At 46.0% G+C, this 26347-nt stretch overlaps 1 protein-coding gene across 1 annotated transcript in view; it reads right to left on the bottom strand.

The window, feature by feature from the left end:
• The window catches only part of E2F3 (E2F transcription factor 3), a 38439-nt gene extending 19205 nt beyond the window's left edge, over positions 1 to 19234 (bottom strand). Inside the window, exon 1 of the mRNA XM_068236966.1 lies at positions 18561 to 19234. Coding sequence (XP_068093067.1) covers positions 18561 to 18869 — 309 coding nt within the window. The 5' untranslated portion in view covers positions 18870 to 19234. The remainder of the gene's footprint in view (positions 1 to 18560) is intronic.
• Positions 19235 to 26347: the final 7113 nt, after the last annotated feature.

Here is a 26347-nt window from a genome sequence, read left to right as displayed (position 1 = left end):
AGTATTGACTCAGGGGGCTGAATAATTACGCACACCCCACTTTGCAGTTTTTTTTTTAATGTTTGGAATCATGTATGATTTTCATTCCACTTCTCATGTGTACACCACTTTGTATTGGTCTTTCACGTGGAATTCCAATAAAATTGATTCATGTTTGTGGCAGTAATATGACAAAATGTGGAAAACTTCAAGGGGGCTAAATACTTTTGCAAACCACTGTATTTATTATCAGATGAGTTACAGTCTACTAAACAGACAATATTTATGGACAGTATGAACCTGCTCTTAGTTTATGAAAATAATGCAAATCTATACAACATGAAAAGGCACCACAAATTCTTATCCGGCAAGATTTGATTAGTTCATTAACATTTTAGGTAGATTTGGGAATGCTGTGCTGGTGCCTCTACTCATTGTGACAATGCCAGACGATATGGCAGTCCTCCTGTAGGTTCAGCCATATTGTCCTCAACACTAATACAACATTGCCACATTTTCCTTACTTACAGAAACCAGGGACAGTTGCATTCATTTTCTATTACCGTATATACTCGCATACAAGCCGAATTTTTGACCCCCAAAAAGGGGGTCAAAAGTTGGGGGGTCGGCTTGTATGAGAGTCTTCCCTGGTGGTCTAGTGGTGGGTGGTCCACGCCCCCCCCCTCTGCTATTACCTGCTTAGGAAGCGGCCGCTTCCTAATCCGCGTTCCTCTTCTGAACTTTCAGCGTGTATGCTGCTGCTCTAACGATGCAGGGGCAGGAAAGAGCGGGTGCCTTGGTAACGGCGATACAGATCGCCGCTATAGGGAGCCGCGCTCTTTCCTGCACTCTGCATCGTCACAGCAGCAGCGCCGGGCGCGCTGCTGTGATACACGCTGAAAGTTCAGAAGAGGAACGCGGATTAGGAAGCGGCCGCTGCCTAAGCAGGTAATAGCAGCGGCGGCCGCGGGGGGAGCGGGGAGCACTACCTACCTATGCTGGGCACTATACTGGCTAAACTGGGCACTATACTGGCTAAACTGGGCACTATACTGGCTAAACCGGGCACTATACTGGCTAAACCGGGCACTATACTAGCCATACTGGGGCACTATACTAGCCATACTGGGGCACTGTAATAGCTAAACTGGGCACTATACTAGCTAAACTGAGGCATTACCTACCCATACTGGGCGCTATACTGAGCACTATACTAGCTATACTGGGACACACTGGGGGGCTGCACCAATCCAGCATTTCCTACCCCCAGCTTATATGGGGGTCAATCATTTTTCCCTGGTTTTTCAGGGAAAAGTGGGGGGGGGGGGGGTCGGCTTATATGCGGGTCGGCTTATATGCGAGTATATACGGTAGCCCTCAAAATTGCTTGCGCAGTTTAAAAAAAAAAAAAAAAAGCGCAGTAAAATCTTCAAAGCTCCCAATTTACAGTAAAAATTGGCCCTAAAACTAAAAATGTTTACCATGTGTAAAGCAGTGCTCTTATATGGAGGTGTTTGACAAGATTGGGTTGCATGCTTGTGTGCTTAATGCTGGGAATACACAATGAAATTTTTCAGCAGATTTACCGATCGTTTTTAATTCACTTCTATAAGAAATTGATCAGAAAACAATCGAAAATCAGATCAAACCATCTATCTACCACAATATATCATGGTGTATTCCCAGTATTAGACCTCTTTTCCATGAGCAGTTGATAGGCTGTGAAATGCCTTTCAAAGCTTCACAACTGCTTGCTGTTGCCTGGTAACTACTCACTGCTGCCTAGTAACTGCATGCTGCGCACACAGTTAAACTACTTATGGAAAAGAGGCCTTAAAGAGGAACTGTCGCGAAAATCTTAAAACATACAAATAAAAAGTACATTTCTTCCAGAGTAAAATGAGCCATACATTACTTTTCTCCTATGTTGCCGTCACTTACAGTAGGAAGGAGAAAGCGGACATTACCGATAGGTTTTGGGTTAGTCCATCTCTTCATGGGGGATTCTCAGCACTATTCTTTATAAAGACACTCCCTGAAAGAGAATTATACAAAGATGCTAGCCAGCCTCCCTGCACACTTTTTTGGCAGTTGGACGGAGCAAATGCCATTCACTAAGTGCTTTTAAAAATAAAGAAAACCCCCGATAAGAAGATGGGCTAGTCCAAAATCTGTCAGTAATGTCAGATTTCTACTACTTACTGTAAGTGACAGCAACATAGGAGAAAAGTTACGGCTCATTTAACTCCGGAAGAAACGTACTTATTAGTACATGTTAACATTTTAAAATTTAATATTTCCGCGACAGAGGTCCTTTAACCTCCCTGGCGTTCAATTTCCCCAGGACATCTGTGCAAAAAGTGATTGAATACATTTTCATAACTTTTTTTGCTGTAGCTTGCCAAAATATGTCAAGCAAGGGTCTAGTATACAGTGCAGGAGTGTATGACTTGTATGCACGTCAATACTGTTTACAGCATGTTTTGTATTAGTGTATAACAGTCAATACTGCCAGGGAGGTTAAGTATCAGCCTTTTTTTGATGGTGTAGATAGTGAAGTATATTTTATGCAGCTTAAAGGAGAACTTCAGCCTAAACAAACATACTATTATTAAGTTACATTAGTTATGTTAATTAGAATAGATAGGTAATATAATCTTTTACTAACCCTGTTTTAAAAGAACAGGCAAATGTTTGTGATTCATGGGGGCTGCCATCTTTGTCATGGGGGCAGCCATCTTTTTGGTTGAAAGGAGGTGACAAGGAGCAGGAGACACAGTTCCAACTGTCCTGTGTCCTGATAACCCCTCCCAGCTGCACACACTAGGCTTCAAATGTCAAATTCAAAATGTAAAAAACAAAATAATTGCACCAAAACAGCAGAACGAGAACAACATCATCAGAAATCCCATCATGCTTTGCACAGCATAAGGGGAAAACTGCCCGGGCAGTTTTCTTCTGTGCAGCTAAAAATGAGGCTTGTATAAGAGAAACAAGGTTCTGATGCTGTGAAACTGTTAAAGAAACACCAAGCCTTTTCAGTGCTGCTGAGTCGATTTTTAGTCTGGAGGTTCACTTTAAGGTAGCCATACACTGGTCGATTTGCCATCAGATTCGACCAACAGATAGATCCCTCTCTGATCGAATCTGATCAGAGAGGGATCGTATGGTTGCCTTTACTGCAAACAGATTGTGAATCGATTTCAGCCTGAAACCGATCACAATCTGCTGAGCTGCCGCTGTCACCCCCCCCCCCCCCCCCCCCCCGGCATACATTACCTGAAGCCTGGTCCCGGGCATCTTCACATCAGCTTCCGCATCCCGGCTTCCGGCATAACTTTGTCACTCCAGTGACAACTAAAGTTCCCCAAATCCCCTCCGTGGTGTCCGGGGATCGCTTCCTGTTGAGGCAGGGCCAATGACCGCAGCCCTGCCTCTCAGCGCGTCCATCACCGCTGATCGCCGCCTCTCCCCGTCTTCCTTCACTGAGAGGGGCGGGGAGAGGCAGAGTTCCGCCGCCGATAGATGCGCATGGAGGCAGAGCTACAGCCATTAGCTCTGCCTCCAGGAAGAGCAAAATCTACGACCAAGTTGGTTGCGGATTTTGCAGGGGGGGGGGGGGGATTAGGGGGGTAAATACCCCTCGTTCTGCCGCGGGATAGTGGCGTTTCAGCTGGGGCAAACATGCCCATGTTAAATATAAGGTAAAAAGCGAGTTTTAATCTCACTTCAGAATCTCTTTAAAAGGCATTTTATTTACAATATGAACATATCACCTAGGGAAAAACAGTGCATTCTATCAGGCCCCTTGACAGAAAAACTAAACTACATAGTGATTTATCTAAATAAGCTAACGGGTCCTTGTCCAAGTAGTGCAGATGTTCTTACTACATGCACACTAGGGCTATCAGGTTGCATCAGTCAGGGTCTTCTGCGCATGCTCGGGAGGTCCACGCATACACAGAAGACCCTGACTGAACCAGTTACCTGGGCTGATTGCAGGACGACGACGAGGGACTCAGACGTGCTTTCTATCATTTGGTCTCTGGCACATTTTAAAGGGAACCTGAGAAGTCTCTAGTTCCATACTTACCTAGGGCTTACTTAAGCCCCCCTTAAGTCCGCTCATCCCTCGCCATCCCCCCTCTTGAAGGAGGAAGTATTGGAGAGGTGGAACGCCAGTGTTCTCCCCAGAATTTTTTTCCAGCCGGGTGGCATGAAATAGTAGCCGGGTGGCATGAAAAAGCAGCCGGGTGGGACGAGATGAAAATGCAGGGCAACTCTGCTTACAGCATAGGAGGTGGTGAGGAGGTTAGCCGATGACAGCCGGGTGGTCACCATATCTAGCCGGGTGGAGCACCCGGCTAAAAGAGCCTGGGGAGAACACTGAGTTACGCGATGTTGAGCACATCGGCTATAAGAAGGAGTTAAAGAGACACTGAAGCGAAAAAAAATGATATTATGATTTGTATGTGTAGTACTGCTAAGAAATAAAACATTAAGATCAGATACATCAGACTAATTGTTTCCAGTACAGGAAGAGTTGAGAAACTCCAGTTATCTCTATGCAAACAAGCCATTAAGCTCTCGACTAAGTTATGCCGGGAATACACGATGCGTTTTTGCGTTCGTTTTTGCTTTCGATAGATTCTACTCTCGATTCACTGCTCGATTCCCCTCTCGATTCCTTATCTTTTCTTATCAATTACATTCACTTGAATGAGGAGAATCGAAACAAAAGTAGAATCGACCAGATCCGACAGGTTGGAATTTATCGAACCCATCTATCTAAAGTAAAAACTTAACGTGTATTCCCAGCATTAGTTTTGGAGAGGGCTGTTATCTGACTTCTCTCAACTGTTCCTGGACTATTTACTTTTCCTCTGCCAGAGGAGATGTCATTACTTCACAGACTGCTCTGAAAGAATCATTTTGAATGCTGAGTGTTGTGTAATCTGCACATATTATAGAATGATGCAATGTTAGAAAAAACACTATATACCTGAAAAGAAAAGTATGAGAATATTTTCTTTGCTGCTAATCTAGTAATTATTCATAGTACACAACCAATTCATTATATCATTTTTTTTTTCACTTCAGTGTCTCTTTAAAGGGAACCAGAGATGAACGTTTCACACAAAATAAACATATCAGTCGATAGCTTGTAAAGAATAAATGCTCTACCTGATAATTTCGCTGCTCTGGTGTGCCTTTTTTCATGTTTTTTTATCCATTATTGCTCCAGGAAAAATCAAATATGGCCGCCGGCTCATATCCCTTGTGCTTCCGGGTTATGAATTGTTCTGGATGTGCTGTCTAGGCTATATGAGACTAAGCTGCTATCTAGGCTAAATGAGAAAGGCTGCTGCAGCCTTTCATCTGTGTGCTTTCATTTTGGTATGATGTGCAGCTGCCTGTAGGAAGTGTCTCTCATAGGAATGAAACTGCAGTCATCATCTATGGAGAGTGCACAGAGTGTGTGCTCTGTGTGCACAATTATATCTGTGTGAATCGTATTGCAGCTAAACTTGTCTGTTTCAGAGATTCTCTCTCAGCAGGAGCAGCCCCTCCCATGTCATCACAGCTCTTAGTATGCAAAGCAGGAAATCTGAGCCAGGAGGTGGCAGGCTTGGGCTTGAAAAGACTCCACAGAAGAGTGACTCAGCTATAATGATTCCAGGTCAAACCTAGACTGAGCCAGTCGGGGATTCTTATCACAGCTGATAGACTAATTAAGCAGATAAGAATGAAACTAAAAGCAGGGTAGGTGTTTACTGTCATGTTCCCACTGATAAATGTAATAAAATACATGAGGGTGCTTAGTCTCTGGTTCTCTTTAACCACTTCACCACTGAGGGGTTTTACCCCTTGACCACCAGAGCAATGTTCACCTTTCAGGGCTCCTTCCATTCATTCGTCTATAACTTTATTATTACATATCACAATGAAATGAACTATATCTTGTTTTCGCCACCAATTAGGCTTTCTTTAGGTGGGACATTATGCCCAAAACATTTTTTTTTCTAAATGTGTTTTAATGGGAAAATAGGAAAGATGTGGGAAACATTTCAGTTTTTGGCCTTTATAGTTTTTAAATAATGCATGCTACTGTAATTAAAATCCATGAAATGTATTTGCCCTTTTGTCCTGGTTATAAAACAGTTTAAATTATGTCCCTATCACAATGTTTGGCGCCAATATTTTGATTGGAAATAAAGGTGCATTTTTCAGTTTTGCGTCCATCCCTAATTACAAGCCCATAGTTTATAAAGTAACAGTGTTATACCCTCTTGACATAAATATTTAAAAAGTTCAGTCCCTAAGGTAACTATGGATTTTTTTGTTTAATTACAAAAAAATAAATAAACTGGGGAGTGTGGGAGGTAAGGGGTTAATTGTGTGTAAAACTAATTTATTTGTATGTGAAAAATGCTTTAGGGTGTAGTTTTACTATTTGGTAACATTTTGTTTAAGGTTTGTTTAATCTGGAAGGACGCTTGCAGGAAGTACAAAGAGGCTGGGAACTTTTTTTTCCTTCACAATGATCGCACTGCTTATCGGAGAAGCAGCGGATCATTGCGGGGCTTAGATCAACAAACGGGAATGGATTTTCCCGTTCATTGATCTCCGGGCGAGCGGCCGGCGGCGTGTTTATGAGCGGGAGTGCGGAAAGTACGCATTTCTCCGTTCCTGGTGGTGAAAGGATGAAAAAAGGGACGGAGAAATGCGTACGCGTGGGGGGGGGGGGGTAAAGTGGTTAAACGCCCTCCACAAGTTAAAAGATTTTATTCCCACCAAATGCATAGTTTCCACCGAATTGGCCTTAAACTGTAAAGCAATTTAAACACTTGGCTGAGACCGCTATTAAAAGGAAATGTGAGAGATATGGTGGCTGTTGCCTGGCAGTCCTGCTGATCTATTTAGTCAGTAGTGTCCTCACCACATGTCTAAAACAAGCATGTAGCTAAAATTGTCAGAAACATTGGATCTGCATGCTTGTTCAGGGTCTACGGCTTAAAAGACAACTAGTGAGAGGTCTACGGAGGCTGCCATTTTTCCCTTTAAACAATACCAGTCGCAAGGCAGCCTTCCTGGTCTATTATGCTGCAGTGTTGTCTGAATCACACCAAAAACAAGCATGGAACACATCTTGTCAGATCTGATTGTCAGGAACACCTGATCTGCTGTATGCTTGTTCAGGGTCTATGTCTAAAAGTATTAGAAGCAGAGGATCAACAGGACTGCCCAGCAACTGGTATTGCTTAAAAGGCAATAAATATATGGCAGCCTCCATATACCTCTGATTTCAGTTGTCCTTTAAGGGATATCCGATTTCTAAATATACTGTATATACAAACTGACACCCAGTGTGCATGTGGGGAGTTGTGCACAAGTATACCACACCTCCCGTGCCCCATCATCTTCCTCCGGTTTCCCATAATCCTGTCCGTTCTATGGGTCCTGGTCGGTGACCTCCAACCCAGACACTGCATGTGCAGTATGTCCGGGACCTATAGAACGGACAGAATTATGGGAAACCGGAAGACGCTAGGCCACGAGGTGCGGTAACCCTATGCACACTTAACCACACAGGGTGTCAATTTGCGGATAGATTTATATTTAACGTACCTTTTAAAGTATTAGCGAAAGATGATCAGCAGGACATGCACAGCAGATGCACATAATGTATCGATAGGGTACATCTACATTTGGGGGAAGTGACCAGGGGGTATGGTCATGCAAAGTTGGTCACATCGCCCACTGGGCATGCTTTTGACAGCAGATTTTCATCTGATACAAAAATTATCCAATCAGATTGTTGATTGGCCGCTAAATCTATAGATGTATAGCCACCTTGAGTCTCCCAGCTGGCCAGCTCCAAAATGTTGAGAAGCACTATGATATTCACCTGATCCAGGCATGGCCTCGGGTCTCCTCTTCCTCCCTATAGCAGAGAATATGCTGACAACATCCTCTGGGTCCTATTCATGTGATCAGTGCCCTGAGGAGGTGGTCAGCATACAGGGAAGCTCCCTGGAAGAGGAGGAGACAGGATACATCATCCGGATGAAGACCATATCAAAGCCTTCTCTGCACTACTTTGCATTTGGGAGTTGGCCGGCTAGGGGAGATAAAGCCCCCTAAGGTGCCGCAGCATTAAAGGAAAAAAATGACAGCAAAAAGTAAACAGCAAGTTACTGTTCTAGCATTTGAGGTAATGAACATATGACAGACATGCCATTTGACTGTAGCCAAGAGGTGTGTACTCAGTGGAGAGGGGAGGATGGACTTCAATTGTTTCTGTGCTGCAGGACACTGCTCAGAGCAAGATAATGTGCTCATTAGCCACTTGTGATTTAGAGATCCAGTGGGATGGATCATTAACCTCCTGGGCGATAATCCCGAGCTGAGCTCGGGGTATATCGCGCAGGAGGATTTCTCAGGCCCTGGTGGGCTGATTTGCATAATTTTTTTTTGTTACACGCAGCTAGCACTTTGCTAGCTGCGTGTAACTTCCGATCGCCTCCGCCGCTCGCCGCCAATATCCGCCGTGCCGCGCAGCCCCCCCCCCCAGACCCCTTGCGCAGCCTGGCCAATCAGTGCCAGGCAGCGCTGAGGGGTGAATCGTGACTCCCTCTAACATCACGATGTCCATGACGTCATCCCGCCCCGTCGCCATGGCGACCGGGGAAGCCCAGCAGGAAATCCCATTCTGAATGGGATTTCCTGCTTACTCTGATCGCCGAAGGCGATCGGAGTGGGTGGGGGGATGCCGCTGCGCAGCAGCTATTATGTAGCGAGCCCAGGGCTTGCTACATGATTTAAAAAAGAAAAAAAAAATTTTTTAAAAGTGCTGCGCCCCCTCCTGGGCGATGCAATTGCATCGCCCAGCGGGTTAAACAATGTTGTGGAATAGCCGTAAAACCTCATCTACACGCGTAGATGAGGCTCCAATGTGTGTTACCGAGCCGCTGATGCGGCTCGATTGATAAGATCCGACAGGCCGGATCTTGCTACCGCCGATTCCCTGCTCATTCCCCGCGAGGGGACAATGGCAGGGAATAGAGCGGAAGATTAGCGGCGCGGGGACGAGCGGGTATCGAATCCGGCGCGGCCGAGCGGGGACGCGGAAGAGGCGATCCGGCACCTAATCGAGCCGCCGGATCGGAGCCTCATCTACGTGTGTAGATGAGGCTTAAAGACTGTGCCAAACAATTACCCTGGCTGAGTTCTCACTAGAATGTGTACAAGGCTTTGCGGTAAAAGCAATTTGGGCATTCTTCAGCAATAATTTACTACTTTTAAGAGACTAAAGTAGTAAAGCTTTCATTTTTGGGAGCTATCTAGACTTTAGGGGAAGAGAAAGAAAAACCCACCAGTAATAGTAATTCTTGCCACCACACAAGACAAAGGACTTGCTCTGCCTTCACAGGGAATCAGGAAGAGAAGACCATTAAAAGCCCCGCCTCCACTTCAATGCTACAACCAAGTAGGACACCAGCCAGCACACTAAGGGAAGGTAATAGAAAAACCATGAGCTCCCCAAACCTGCTCCAACATTAACACACAAAAGAGTCCGGGAAGGATTATAGTGGTTGTCCCATGTGATACGTAAGGTGGCCATATAACTCAACTTGGGGGCGAAATTGGATGAAAATGCTTCCGAAGATGCATGAGCGTGCACAACCAAATTATGGAGTGCCTGTCTTAGGAAGCACTTGGGAACACACCAGGAGGGTTCCCGAAGGTAGCACATTTGAATAGGGACTTCAGTTCCCAAAGCTCGGTGCTTGGGGGTGATATTCGACTCATCTCTCTTATTCCACACATGTTCACTCCATAACCAGCACCTGCCATTCCAACTCAAAAACATATCTCGCATCCGTCCCTTTCTCACTCAAGACACAACTAAAATGTTAATACATGCTCTCATAATTTCTCGTCTGGACTACTGCAACGTACTACTATGTGGACTACCGTCAAACAAAAACTGGCCCTGTTCCAGTCGGTACTGAACTCAGCTGCTCGTCTCATTCATCTTTTTTCTCGATCTTCCTCTGCCGACCCTCTTTGTCAAGCTCTTCACTGGCTGCAAATTAACCAGAGGATTCAGTTCAAACTCCTAACCCTAACATACAAAGCTCTCCACAATTTCTCTCCCCGGTACATATCCTCACTAATCTCCAGATACAAACCCAATCGCAATCTCAGATCGGCACATGATCTGTTGTCCTCTAGTATCAACTCCTCACATTCACGATACTTCGCACGCGCTTCACCCCTCCTCTGGAATGCCCTCCCACAGCACATCCGTCACTCGCCAACTTTTGAACGCTCTCTAAAAACACTTGTTTCGACAAGCATATGCGCTACCTTATGCCACTTCCCTTTGTACTAAGACCAAATTGCACTCCTACTAGGTATCCTAAAACACAAAGCCTCTATATTTGATGCATACTACCCCTCCTGTTTCCCCTCATTCCCTTTAGATTGTAAACTCGCAAGGGCAGGGCTCTCTCCCCCTTTTGTGTCTTGGTAACCATACATTTTATTCATCATGTTAATTTTATCACTGTCATTACCAATTCAATAAGTTGTATTTTGTATCATCCTTTGTATTTTGTCACTAATTCTGTATCTTGTATATTGGTGTACACCATTGTCTATTATTATGTACCCCATGTTTGTTTCTTACTTTGTACAGCGCCATGGAATATGTTGGCGCTTTATAATTCAAAATAATAATAATAATAATAATAATAATAATAATAATAATAATAATAATAATAATAATAATAATAATAATAATAATGGCGCTGGGAGGATTCCACTGAGAGGACAGGGAAGGCTCTATAGCCAGGGTACTCAATAGGTCAATCGCGATCTACCGGTAGATATTGTCCACCTGTTTAGTAGATCGTGGCCATATGGCCACGTCATTAAATTTTGCGGCTGGCATCAAATTCTGATCTCCCGGACCCCACAAATTTTAAAGTAGCTCACAAGCTAAAAAAGTGTGGGTACCCCTGCACTATAGGATCTTAAGAATCAGACTTTTTATTGTCCCTATAGATTTTTATTGCCCACACAACAGAGTAGCTGGGCTTTAACTTAGAAGCAGGAGGCTATGGAGGTAGTGGCAACTGCTCACATTATGCAGGGATGACCACTAGGAAATGGAGCCTGGGGTACAATACCCCGCATGCACCCTTAGTCCTCCAAAACTACTACCTCTTAAAATAGGATTACCTTATACAACAACATGCCTTCCTAAATGCCCTGGCAGTTGAGATTACCTGAATAGAGAAATGGCACTGTTTTGTTTAACCCAGTGGTGGGTGAACTCGAGGGCCACAATGGGTTCTTAAATTTGACAGAGAAGACAAGGAAAATAATGCAAAACGAATGTTTAAAGTCAACCTGAGGTGACCCGGAAGACAAATCTGGACACCCAAATCATTTCAGTGGCCCCAAATATACCTGAACCTCCCCGCTTCAGGTATTAACAGCAGCTCAACCGAGTCACTGGTGCCGATTCCGTAAGAGGTCCGGCATATTCTCTCTCCTCACAGTTCATTGGTTGGTGTAATGAGCACGCACAGCAAGATATGGATGATTGGAAGCATGGCCAGACTGGGAAGCATGCGCCAAGCATCTTCCAGAGGGATGCCAGCAACTCTGCTGAGTCACTAACTACCGCAGCCTGGAGGGGGGAGACGAGGATCGTGAATGGTAATAGAGAAATTTAAGTGTTTGAGGTCGCAACTGAAATGGATTTAGCCATCAGCTGACTAGATAAAAAAAACAAAAAAAAAAACAAAAAAAAACACTAAATCGGCTGCATAAGGCACGCAAGCTAGTTTTCCCATGCCTGGTTTAGCATCACCCTTCCCTGCCTCCAGACAACTAGTATGATCCAACCTTAGTGGCTGGATAGTGTAATGGTTAAGGGCTCTGCCTCTGACAGAGGAGACCTGGGTTCAAATCTCGGCTCTGCCTGTTCAGTAAGCCAGCACCTATTCAGTAAGGAGTTTCTTGGGCAAGTCTCCTTAACACTGCTACTGCCTACTGAGTGCGCTCTAGTGGCTGTCTCGCAAGCGCTTTGAGTCCGACAGGAGAAAGGCGCAATACTGCAATTATTATCCACTGTTGTGAATGGCAAACGTACTAAACATCTGTTTGAGGGCAAAGCTTTCAACCAGATTAGAGGTTTGTGCTCAGCTTTGAGAATTCAGGTGCACGCAATGAAACATACAGGAACTTCTAACACCTACTATAAAACAAGCAAACATGGGCAAACATACATTTCCTGTTTGGTCAGAAACTGCTACCCATGGATGGTCAATATGGTGCAAATAGTTCTTTATTTAAAAACTAATACAAATGTATGCAGCTTAGAAATGGACCAGATTCCACCTATGCACTTCCAAGATGCATACATTTGCAAAAACCCTGCATTAACTCAGACTTATTTGCATCTAATGGATCAGTCCTACTGACTATGGCCACACAAAGCAAAGCTCTCCTGACCGAGCCTTTGATTAGAGTGATTGTTCACACCACTAGCACTCACAGACATGGCAAAACCTTTTAAAATCACATGGGTCTAGAAAAAGCTCTTGCAGTGTAAAGGTGTGTAACTGTGCTGCATGCATTGATTGGTTTATAGTACATGTAAACTGTAAATGTGGCCATACATTAACTTGGCAGCTAATGGACCATCCGATTCAATAATTAGGGAATCTGATGAAAATCGGTGCCGCCAAGAGAATGCACAAGTGACGGTATTGCCAATTTCAGGCCAAAATTTATAGCTTGTATCAATCGGACATGCTCAAACATTAATGGCGAGTGATATCAGGACAAGCAACAAACGTGACAAAATCCCTGGCACTGCCCCAGATGTCAAATTTGCCTCCCCCTACTATACTTTACCTGTCAGTATCCACCACTGGCTCCATCTGCAAACATGCGGACCCATGTAGTTGCCGGAGTGACGTGGGGGCGTGTGCGACATCACACACATGCCCACATATAGGCCAGCAAACCACGTGGGGCGCATGTATGCGGATGGAGACAGTGGTGGACACCCATTGTTCTCCCGGACATCTTTTTCCAGCTGGGTGGCATGAAAAAGTAGCCGGGTTGGGTTTGACGGGAGAATGCAGGGTCGGCGCTTCTCTTTGCAACTCTTACCGCACAAGTTAGCCTGGTGGAGCACCCAGCTGAAAGAGCCTGGGAAACACTGGACACAGACAGGTAAAATATAGTGCACTGGGCAGGCACATTTGACATTCTGGAGGACAGCATTGGTCCAGCAAAGCAGCAATTCCGTACCGGCCTGCAGTGTATGGGCAGCTGACAGATCTTGCGCTAATCGGATTCGATTAGATATATCTCTGGGTCAAATCTGCACATCATTGCTAGATGCATAACTACCTTAAAGAGAACCCGAGGTGGGTTTGAAGATTATTATCTGCATACAGAGGCTGGATCTGCCTATACAGCCCAGCCTCTGTTGCTATCCCAAACCCCCCTAAGGTCCCCCTGCACTCTGCAATTCCTCCATAAATCACAGCCACGCTGCTGACAAACAGCTTGTCAGAGCTGGCTGTGTTTATCTCTAGTGTCACTCTGCTGCTCTCCCCGCCTCCTGCAGAACTCGTCCCCGCCTGCATCCCTTCCCTCCCTGCTGATTGGAGGGAAGGGATGGGGGCAGGGACTGGAGCTATGCAGGAGGCGGGGAGAGCAGCAGACTGACACTACAGATGTAAACACAGCCTCACAGCACGGCTGTGATTTATGAGGGATTGCAGAGTGCAGGGGGACCTTAGTGGGGTTTGCGATAGCAACAGAGGCTGGGCTGTATAGGCAGATCCAGCCTCTGTATGCAGATAACATTCTTTAAACACACCTCGGGTTCTCTTTAAAAGGGAAGGTCTAAGGTGATTTAAAAATAAAATATATCTACTTACCTGGGGCTTCCTCCAGCCCCTGGCACCCATCCTGTGTCCTTGCTGCAGCTCTGGTGGCTCCTGGTCCCCTCCAGTGCACATGCAGACCTCGCCAGGTCAGCATCTACTGCGCTTCAGCATGCGGCTCATGGAGTCGCACTGACACATCCGGACTGTATTGCACAGGCGCAGTACAGTCCGAATTAAGTCAGCGCGACTCCGTGAGCCGCTCACACGTGCAGTGGGCATCTTGCACCAGAGGGGGCCACCGGTTGGAGCGGACCTGCAACGAGGACGGACGGCTGCAAGGGGCCGGAGGAAGCTCCAGGTAAGTAGGTTTTTGTTTTTTTATCACCTCAGACCTTCAAGACATGTGCAAACAACATTTGATCTTGAAGCCTCAGCTTTGCTAGGAACCAAGGGAAAGCCCTCAATGCACAAACCAGTTAATCTGTGACTTGAATTTCAGAGTTGCAAAACACCAGTCTTATGAGATCATCATCTTGCGGGTTTCCTCATTGACTGGTGGTCATAAAGGAAAAGGCCCAGTCTGCTTTTGAAAAAAATGTGTTATCCTGCTTAGTTTAACCACTTTCAGACTAGATTACTCTGGCCCCCAGAGCCATCCTTTCCCTATTTTGTGCTGTGATTTCTGCAATTAGATCAAAGCAATAATGAGGTCAATAGCCAATGAAATTGACAGATCCACAAGCTTAGCTGTCAGCGTGACAGACACACAAACGGCGGGAGCGACTAGACAGTGCAGCGAAGCCGATTGAAATCTACTCCCTGGCAGGAATAAGCAGCCACAAACAGGACAGATTTTAATCACGAAGGTTCGGAAGCAGTAACAGTAACAGATTGAAAACTCACCTGATCACTGTCCAGCATTTCGTCTCCATGGCAACACATGACAGGACTTTGGGACGATCCAGCGTATGACACGCTGGATTCCAGCATTCAATATGCTGGCACACCCAACGTCATGTCACGTGACATTCTGTTGCCATGGAGATGCGATGCTGGACAGCGATTAGGTGAGTTTTCAGTCTTCCCCCCCCCGTTACCACCCGTAACTCTGCAGGGAGGGAGGGGAAAGGAGGGGGAGAATGTAAGGAATGTGGCCCAGGACGCTCGTAGTTTGCCCAGCCCTGGTCTAAACTATATCCCAATTTACATGTAAAGTACCCACAGAAAAAGCAGCCTGATGCCGGGTACACACAATGCGTTTTCCCGCTCGATCGGAATCGATTCGGGCTTCGATCGTTCCTGCTGCCTATTTTGCATACTTAACATGCAAATGGACGGCAGGAATGCTCGAAGCCCGAATCGTTGGAAAAAGTCGAATTTATCCTGATCGACCCGCAGATCGAGCAGGAAAACGCATGGTGTGTACCCAGCATTAAAGTGGGGAAATTAGTTAATTACCTTAGCTGGAGGCCTCTATAGTCCACGGGCTTCCCAGATCCTTGTAGAGCCCTATCGTTCCAGCATAGTGTCCATCTTCTTGCCGCACTCCCAGCTGTGGATGAGCGCATCCAGGCTGGGCATGGTGAGTAAGGTCCACACATGCCCAGTAGTAGCCTTTTCCTCTGTGCACAAGCACTTTGCTCTATGGGGCATGAGCAGACCTTACTAGCCAGAACAGTCGAATAGGTACAGACAGCCTGCGCCAGAACGGTGGACTGTAGGAGAATCCAAGAAGCCCATTTCCACTATTAAGGCAGCTAAAAATAAATCACTTCAAGTACCCTTTAAACTACACGTTGAGTAAAATCTTCATTCACGGCAACCTACCAGTATACACAAGAATGGCTGGATAGTTTGGGAGTGGTTAATACACTACAACCAGTAGCTAGGAAGCAACATGTGAACAGGAAATGTGCAAATGCAGCTAAAACTCACTATGCACATGTACACCCACACAAACTGTTTAGTTGCCAGGCAGAGATCATTAATTTCTTGGGCAACAGTGCTGTGCCGATGCATCACTAGCCTCCAGGCTACCGATGTGTCTGTTAGCTAAAGGGGGGGGGGGGGGGTGAGCAGAGGCATGAGCAACAAGCAATGGAGCACATTCCCACACAAAAAAAAAAAAAAAGTTTTACTCACCTGGGGCTTCTACCAGCCCCCTGCAGCAGTCCTGTGCCCTCGCAGCCACTCACTAATCCTCTGGTCCCCCGCTGCCAGCTAGTTTCGTTTTTGCCAACAGGCCCGCCAGGACTGGCCACGCGTAGCTTTTTCCGCATTCCCAACTGTAATTAGCGCCATTGCGGGCCACAACGCGTACAAAAATACGCATTGCCGCATATCTCTGCGTGCGTAATGCGCCAATTGCGGTCGGGAATGCGGAAAAAGCTACGAGTGGCCAGTCTTGACGGGCCTGTTGACAAAAACGAAACTAGCTGGCAGTGGGGGACCAGAGGATTAGTGAGTGGCTGCGAGGGCACAGGACTGCTGCAGGGGGTTGGTAGAAGCCCCAGGTGGGTAAAACTTTTTTCCTGGCTTAGGGCCCGTTCAGATCACAAATGCGGATGGCCACGTGTGCGGACCGCAACGCGTACGAACGCATGGCCATCCGCGTTTGTGTGCGTTGCGTGGCTGATCCCATCACTGAAAAGTGAATGGGACAGCCACGCGTTTTAGCAAAATCTGCGTGCAGCATGCGTTCCCGGACCGCACGGGTCCGGAACGCATGCAGTGTGAACATCAGACATTGCACTCTATGCAATGTCTGATGTTGTGCGTATCGGCCACCTGCACGCGTTTCCAAAACGCGGCTGGAAAAGCGTGCAGTGTGAACGGGCCCTTAAGTGTCTCTTTAAGCTTAAGCCACAAGGCACGCGCGTGTTGCGGCAACAGGTCCCCCGAGTGTATAACGCGCGTGCCACAAACCATCGCCAGTTAGAGCTGCCGCCAGACAATTGACGTGGCCAATCGCCAGCAACAGCTGTCGCCGCAACTGTCACTAGTTCGCGGTGTGTATGCGGGCTAGCAACAGCAACCCACTTACCATGGACGGAGCTTCCGGCAGGGGGGGGGGGGGCACACCTTTGGCGACAGCTTCCGCCGCATCTCTGTCCCTCTGTGTGTACGGCTGCTGCAGATGGACCTGGCGACGAGCTGTCGCTCTTTTTTTGGTCTCTTGCTACATTTGCGCCTCATGTATACGAGGCTTTAAGCCAAGTACCCACAGAAAAATGAATAGTGTGAAATCCCTGGAACAATCTTTCCATGATTCATCTTTCAAGATCTTGCGATGTGATGCAGACATGTTGCACACTGAAGGTCAATACAGATAGTTAAAGGATGGTGAAGGTCCACTGACTGATCATGCTGAGAACACACGGAGCGATAGCTCCGTATCAAATCGAGCCACTGATGGCTCGATAATATCCGACAGGTCCGATTCCCTGCTCGATACCCGCGAGTGGACAATAGCGGGGGAATCGAGTGGAAGATAAGGAAGCGCCCGCAGGGACAAGTGGGAATCGATCCAGGCGGCCGCGGTGGGAGTCGATCCGGCGGCTAATCGAGCCACCGGATCACTCCGTGTATTCCCTGCATAGGCACATTTAATCATAGTTATTTACACACTGCTGCTATGAACAATTATCTGCAAATGTGATCTGTCACAACCAACGCCTGAGAATCTTCACGAATCCTTCGTCGGTAGCCATCATGTTTCAGAATTTTCATTAAGGTATATGAACGACATATCCATTCATCTTGCATAATTGCTTTCTCCAATTGTAGATAGGCATGTGGGGGGGGGCACAGAGTAAAACACATATGCACTTCTCCAGGCATTTACATGGATTTGTATTCTGACAGACTATTTTACATCAATGCCGCTAATCTTCAACTTTATCCAAAAACATACACAAAATATTTTTTGTAATACACACTAATTCCATGTTCCATTTGTTCACACATACGTTTTATGCAGTTTTTTTGCTGCTTCCCATTACATTTTTAAATCATCCTACCTTTAAAAAGCTACTATGGTAAGGTCATATTTCAGGCACATTTAGTCAGCTTATACATTTCAGTCCCATCCATACAACAAAAAGGTAAGCTGGTGGGTTAATTAAAATTGCAGATAGATGGGTTAAAAAAAAAAAATTGCATTAATACCAGTTAATTATCAGCTTACATACGGTGTTACATCACACAATTCCCACCCATGTGACATATTTTGATATAGAGAGGAACAAATTCACTAGATAGCTTTATTGCATGGCAGCTCCCCCACCTCCTCCCCATAGTGACAGATGCAAAAACAGCTAATGCACAGGTGACCTTTCCCCCTACCCCCTCCATCCGGGGCGGGAACTGCCTCCTGTACAAGAAAGCCCCTGTGCATAGCCACTTCTATAAACCCAGCTATGTCATCTTCAATCTACACAAGTATATCAACACTGTTGAAATGGATTAAAACAAGTTATTCTGTCTCTATGAATGCATCAAAATCCCACATACATAGCACACCACCGACTAATGACGGTCTGAACGTATAACGATATTACAACGTAAAACTAATTCAGGGGCTACACATATGTAAATCTGGGGTACTCGTGTACTGTACAGTGGGGGATGGGTGGGGAGGGTGTCACTGCTTATTACCGGAGGGCGCCCCAGCGTTGGCTGAAGTAGGCCGGCTCTGCCTGCTGGTCCGTGCGGGGTAGAGTAGATGAAGCTGGCTGCCGTCGGGTGCTGCTGTTGCTCAGGCGCACACAGTCCGTGCTGGGGATGGTGCAGCGGGCCGGGTGAGGACAAGATCTGCAGGTATCCCCCACCTCCTCCTGCAGCCACCATACTGGCAGCACCTCCCCCAACCACGAACCCCCCAGACAGACCGGAGCCCTTCTCCGAGCCCTGCAGCCCGGTAACCAACAGCCTCTCGTGCCCGGGCTGGATTCCTTTCCTCATCATAGTGCAAGCTGCCTCCCCTGCTCGCCTACTCCTCCGGCCGCTCCGATCCCGGGCTCACTCGGGCTCCTCCTTGCGACCCCTACAATCCGCACGGCCCCTGCCTCTCGGATGGAAATAGTCGGGGATGTAGTTAGAGGGGACCCCCTCGGTGCATGGGGTGAGCTCACAGGAGGGAGATGGGGCGCCGGGACGACCAGATGGAGGTGGATTGTGCAGCTGTAAGTGATAGGGCCCCACTCCGACCTCCCCGCCACAGCCGCGGCTGAAAAATGGCTCCAGGAAGCTGACAATGAATGAAGGGATGCGGTTTACGCGCGAAGGTCCTCCCGCGAAACTCAGATTTCCCGCCGTCTTTTTCAAACTGGATTTGCATGACCACGCCCGGAACCTTTTCCGCCGAGGTGATTGGACAAAAGAACGCTCGAAATCAGGAAGCCAGCTGGTCTGTTTTTCCCGCCTGCGATAGGCTGTCACATTTCTTGGCGATTCATTGGCTGTTAGAACGAAGCGTAGTCGACTGGGAGAGGTTTGAAGAGAGAATGTCACGTGGTCGTAGTAGAAGTAGAACAGAATTACAAGTGTCTGTTACAAGTTGAATTCTAAATGACATTGGAAACTTCTAGGCTGCATTCTATTAACATGCGCTCTATATATATCCGGTTATATATTAATTAATATTTGCTGAATCGTGACGTAGCTGTAGAGTGTAAAATAGTAACCGTGCAGTTATATAGCTAAATATGAAAGGAGATTCTGTTACATCCCTGTGTTTGTTGCCATAGGAGGTAGATGCTTACTTCTTGCTGGAACAATGGAGTCTGAAGTATAGATCTACCGTATGAGCTGAAGATCAAGGGTAGTGCTGCACTGCTGTCTTCACTTAGTTCTTTGGGTAATACGGTATTAATTATTGTTGGTGGCAGTGTTAATAAAGATCACTGTGTTACTTGACTGCTGCTGTGGGAAGAGCAGAGGTTGAGCAGGAAATTCTCTGCTGCAGTTACAATAGCTTCCAGGGCAGAGTTCATGCATTATCAGTGCGGGCCATTTCGGCACAGGGTGAAGCCAAAAATGTCTTAAGGCCCGATACACGCTTGAGCGGGAATCGCGTGATTCCCGCTCAGCGCAAAAGGCTAGCGGTTTTTAAAACCCACTAGCCCATGTAAGCCTATGGCAGTGTTCTCACTGCCACGTTTGCAGTAAGCGTTAACTGCAGACGCGTAACATGCAGCGTTTGCCGGCGATTAGCGATCGCGATTAGCATGCATAGCACCACTAATCACGATTGCTCCCAAAACGCTGCAGTGTCCAGTGATTTTTCCGTGTTAAACGCAGAAAAATGACTCCTGCAAAACGCTGGCAGTAAACGCCTGAATGGGGCCTTAACCTGCACAAACTCCAGGCCTGCCTAGATTACTATTCCCAGGGAAACTATAATCGACACTTCCCTTACACTCAAGCACGCTGTTGTGATGTGGTAGCCAGAGGTGCCCCCCAGTATTAGGTAGCCAGATATACCTCTCCTTCTCAGTATAGCTAGCTAGATTCCCCTGCCCCAGTAGTGATAGCCATATGGCCCCTGCAGTATAGGTAGCCCACTTTCCCAAGTATAGGTAGCTAGATGTTCCCTTAGTATAGGCAGCCAGTTGCTGTTCTAATCCCCCTACGTTACATTATAAAAAACCTAGCACCACTGGCCATGCTGCTTACCCTTACTGCACTGCATGCTAGGTGATCACTTGACTTGCCTGCCCTTAGAAACGGACCTGGTGTCAGTGTCACCAATGGTTCTCCAGCTTTTCATCCTTATCCAAAATGATCAAGAATTATTGTTTCAGGCACTGGTTGCTCCAGAGTAATTTGAGAAGGGAATCTATTCTTCGTACATTCAAAGTTCCACTGACACAGCAGTGGAACTAATGCTCAATACACACCATGCGTTTCCGCGTCGAATGCGTCCGTCGATACGCATCGATTTGATTATTTCCAAGCATTTCCGAACGCATTTCAATGACTTTTAGGTCGATTGCCATGTAAAGTATGGCAAATTGACCTAACGATCCATCGAAGCTTGAATCGGACATGGCGGAAATAATCGAATCGATGCGTATCGACGGACGCATCGAACACGGAAACGCATGGTGTGTATCCAGCATAAGGCCCGGTTCACACTGCGCTCAGCTAACTGCCAACAGTGGTAAACGCAGTCCGTCTGAATCGGCCTTCCATCCATGCAGGAAAAAAATAGCCATTATGGACGTCACTGGAGACCAGTCTGCAACTGATTATCTTTGCAAGCAAATATCCAAACTAGAGATCTCAGACAGTTCATATGTTTCAAAAGAAAGGGATACTCTCAGCTCTAAGGGCAGCTTCAGGAGTTGCCACTGGCCCTCTGGCTCCATTATTTACTACCAGTAAATAATGGAGCCAGAGATTCTTTCATGCCCACCTCACATGCTCCAACACACACATACACTCCCCTCCATTACACAGGCAGTGTAAAATGCAGGCGCAGAACTGCATTCACGCTGTGCATATTACAACTGCCTTTTAGATATATAGATGACTACACCTAATCCTGAACCTAAGTTACTTCTTTCTGATTGATTCTTCAGAGATCTCAGCCAATTCAAGGTATTCAAAAGTGCTTATCTACTCTTTTCTCTCTTCAACTCTTAACCAGTGTTGAAGAATGACTGAAAGTCGACACTATTATATAATCCGAATAATCCGAACATTTATATAGCGCTTTTCTACTGTCGGACTCAAAGCGCTCAAGAGCTGCAGCCACTGGGACGCGCTCAGGAGGCCACCCTGCAGTGTTAGGGAGTCTTGCCTTGAACTCCTTACTGAATAGGTACTGACCCTAGCCAGGATTCGAACCCTGGTCTCCCATGTCAAAGGCAGAGCCCTTAACCAGTACTCTATTCAGCCACTTAGTTCCACTATTATATCATTACTTCAGGAGGATCCTCAGATGTCTGGGCCCTTCAGCTAATGAAACAACAACTTGAATCCTTCAGTAGGGTAACTTCTCTGTTCAAAGTGCTTTCACACCTTCTTAAACTATGGAGAGTTGCTTTGGCTGAATCTGCTCTCTGCACCCCCAGGAAGGCAAACATTCTGTAGACGTGTATGTCACTGTATATCATCCATGGAGAGGAGAAGCATTCTTGAATGATGCATCTCTCAAGTATCAATTTCGATCTGCTTGACTTATTAAAGAGTGAACTGCCTCATGTTGTTATGATCGCTTCTGCAGCGTTTACTGCTGACTGCAGTGGTATTGCAACCCAAGCAGTTCTGATGTCATTACATGCATTTGCTTGCATAGTTTGGTTTGCACTTAAACTAGTTGCTGATTCCATCTGCAGTCGCTCTGAAGTTAATGACAGTTTAATATGCTTTTGTGTAAACAAACATTGTCTGCTGCAATGGAGGGGCAATCCCTTTCCTGCAGGCTGCATATCATTGTCTGCCTTTTCCTGCTGTCAGCCTGTGATTAATTACCATTCACTTGTGTGGGAATCTGCAGGTCTGCTCCCATTGGATGACCTCAGTATAAAGAACTGCTTCCTGCAATGCTTGATGGGCTACCATAGTCTCAGATTCTGTCTGTTACTCTGCTCGTGCCCCACCTCGTTCCTAGTCCGTGTGGACTGCGCTGACTCCTGCGAAGGGGTCAGCGAGTCCTCCTAGTTCTGCTCTTGTTTCTAGAAGTTGTTACTTTGCTTGTCTTGTGTCATATATTGGTTCATCGCCAATATATACGCATACTTGCACGTTTATTATTTTCCTTGTATTCGTGTTACGTTGATACATCAGTGACGCTGATATATACGTACACGAACTGTTTATATCCTGTGTTCAGTTAGTCAGTTCCAGCACATTTTGGTGGTTGCGCGTATCGTGATCACCCGTGCTGAGCTAGTTATCCTGTTCCTGGTCCTGTTTGTGGATTGCGTTCATCTCTGCGAGGAGATAACGAATCCTTCTGAATCCTGTCCTGTTACCGTTTGTGGATTGCGTTCATCTCTGCGAAGAGATAGCGAATCCTTCTGAGTCCTGTTCCCTGTATTGCTCCAGTGCTAGTCAGTGTTCCTGCTTATGTCATATATCGGTTCATTGCCGATATATACATATGTTAGTCAGACGTTACAAATAGTTTCATTGATAGCTGTAATTGTAATACGCTAGGAAAACTACTTATTGTATATTTGTCTGTGTTACGTTCATCTATCTTGATCCTGCTATTTCCTGACTATCCTGTCCTGTCTTTGTGAGGCACGCCATCGCTGCAAACGCATTGGCTGCCTCATTCCAGTCTGTCTTGTTGTGGACGCTTGCTGTCACTAAGTAGTGGCTAGTTAAGCAAGCGTTCATTCTGTCTACCTGCCCTGATCTCCTCAGTTCTGGTTTATGCGCTCAGCGCTACTTTGCGCTGAGACGTTATCACGAAAGTATTGTTTGTGGCTGTTCGGATCTGCACCGGCTCTGTGCGCCACAATCTCCTATCGGAGTCAGTCCTCTCCTCCACTAAACTGGGGATATCCTGATTCCTTGTGCTGGTGTGTGTACCTCCTTCCTGTCAGCTTATGCATCACGTGCTGACCGTGGAGAATACACCCCCAAGCTTAACATTATGGTAGCCCCATTACCAATCCCCATTGTGGGGGTGGGGGGGGGGTTTCCAGCAAAAATGACACTGTTTGTTATGGTTCCTGTTCCTTTAAGAAATTTGAGAAACTTAATTCTGAAACAGAAAATGAGTTTTTTTCTGAATGTACCAGGTTTTTGGCCAATCCCGAGCTCCAGGCTACTCCTGTTTCAACGTGGGCCCCCCAGTTAATTTATGTTTTGTTTAAGGGAAATTTGTTCCAGTGGGCGTACGATGTCTTGGATCATACGAATTTGAAAGAAAGACCGCTGGAATTTCTAGCGTTTGTGATCCATAACTGGCTGCGCAAAACCGATTTGCCTAGCCCTTTTGATAAGCTCCTGGCAGCTTGTCAATCAGCTGCTCCTTCTACTGCCTACAAAAATAATCAGCAAGCAGATAATTGTTCTGATAACTTTTCTTCTGCTTTGAATAAATCACCTAAGGCAGCAGGGTCTAAAGCCAAACGTAAACGCTCCAAAAGAAAAGCGTTACAATCAGCGGAGTCGTTGCCCTTAGCGACTGCGCATCAGATTTGTAATGAGACTCCGCCATTAGCAGATAATGAAATTCAGTCACCATTCAGGGGAGTCAAATGGACCTATGAAACTACTAATGAACTTTCATTGCTAGCCAGGGAAAATAAAAGTTCTTGTTTAAATGAATTATCTGAATATGATTATGAAGATATATTACAGAGTATTGAACAGATCAATTTATTCGTGCAGCAAGGGAAATTTGCATACACTACAGTTCAACACTTGCTACAGGTATTGGAGATCCTTAGGAATAAGAAATCGGCCAATCGCCTGCTAAATAACCCAATGTATGTTTCTGCCACAAACACATTTGCAAACTGTGATCAACCTGAATGCTCAGCTGTTAAATATGCATGGGATCTTCCATTTGAGAAAGGAGAGATGGAAGCCCTGGTCTATGAATGGAAGAAAGATGCAAGTTCATTTTGTCAGTTTTACAGTGCAAAAAGTGAATTAGTATTGAATGCATGCATTAAGTCGGCTTATAACCTAATAAAGACTGGTGTGTGTGGGTATGACTTTGTGGCTCCATTGATCGATGTGTGGAGAATGATTTTGGACGATTTTTATGCGATTCAATCAGTTGATACCAGGGAAGACACACTGTCAATTGGAGATTGTTCCACTTCCTCAGTTGCTGATGACTCACCTGCTTCAGCACCTTTGGCTGATTCAGCGAGTGATTCAGAGCTTCTTTTGTGTGAAATTGGAGTTCCTGTAATTCCACCCTGTACCATGGATAACTCAGTGTTACTTCCCAGTAAGACAGAAATTACTAATACTTCCTTAACCTTGCCCTGCACAAATTTCTCAGCAGAGGACCCAGAGGTCTTGCTGACTTCTGAGTCCAGCCTAGCCAGTACTCATGAGTCTTTGTTCAGTGAAACAGACATTAGAAAATCTTTGCCTGCCTCTGCAAACACTTCTGTAGAATTTACCTGTGTTAATAAAGTTCAACTCCTGTCTGATCCAGCAGATGCCAATAGATGCACTACATTAGTTTCTGAGTCCCAGCAATCCTGTCTAGAAACCTCAGAACCCCAGCATCTGAATTTTCCAATTTTACAATTGAATAGTGCTTCAGATGCACAAACTTTGTGTCTTGATCTTCCTGTCTCTACACCTCGCTCTAGTTTCGTGAATAGCTCAGAGCATCTGCTATGTGAACCTGAAATCGTAGAATTATTACCTTGTTCAGAAAATGTTCCAGTAAATTTGCCCTGTACCATGAATTGTGCAGTAGATCTTCCCAATGAAGCTCAGGTCACAGAATCATTATGCTGTCCAGCAGGTGCTTCCATGGTTTTGCCCGGCGATATGGCCTGTTCAGTGATCCTGTCCAGTGAAGCTGTGGTCGCAGAGTCTTATGCTTCACCCAGTACTTTGGATACTTCAGATCCTCTAGTAGAGGAGTCTGAGGCACTGCTTACTTCAGTGGGTGTTGCAGTAGTATTCACTTGTTTAGCAGCTGTTTTGGAATTACAGTCTGCTCTAATAAAACTTGATGAATCTCTGCCCAGTGAAGCAGAAGCTATTGAAACATTGTCTCTGTCAGCAAGCGTTTTTGATACCTTGCCCTGTACACAGTCTGATTTAGCTAAAGATGTTGAGTCCCTCTCTGATCTCACAGTAGTCAGGGAACTTCAGCCCTGTCCTCTGAATGTTTCAGAAGTATTGCCCTGTAACATGGATAATTCTGACTCGCTGGAAAAAATAATAGAAATCTCAGAATTTCAGTCCGGGTTAATGAGTGTTTCTGAAACCCAGCCCTGTATCCTGGAGAATTCTGGTTTTCTGCCCAGTGTGGCAGTAGTTCCAGAGTCCCCTTCATGTCCAGTGAGTTTCTCAGTTTTGCCTAGTTCAGTGGGGATTGCTGCAATATTGACTTGTTTTGCAGCCCTTCATGAGCTCCAATCCAGTTTATTTGATGAGTCTCTGTCTAGTCCAGAAGAAGCTATGGGAACCCTGTCTAGTTCAGTGCATACATCAGAAGATTTGCCCTGTCTTGTAAATGCCCCTGAACATGATTTGTTAATAACCTTGCTGGAATCAGCAACATCTAAGTCTGATCCTGCAGTTTTTAGTGAGAATCCAGTAACTGTGAAGTCTAGTCATGATTAATTTTTTTTGCCCAGTTCTGGTTTCGGTCCTGTCTTGACTGACTTTGAGGTTCGCAGTTCCTTGACATGCCCAGAGGTTTCTCTTGTGCCGGTGTGCCCAGATGTGCTTCGTATGCCAGAGTGCCCAGATGTGTCTGTGTTAGCATGCTCACGTGCTTC

The sequence above is a fragment of the Hyperolius riggenbachi genome, chromosome 5 (genome assembly GCF_040937935.1).
Source record: "Hyperolius riggenbachi isolate aHypRig1 chromosome 5, aHypRig1.pri, whole genome shotgun sequence".
NCBI classification, from domain to species: Eukaryota; Metazoa; Chordata; class Amphibia; order Anura; family Hyperoliidae; genus Hyperolius; species Hyperolius riggenbachi.
Note: the sequence above shows the minus strand (reverse complement) of the source record. Positions and strands in the feature narration are given on the sequence as shown.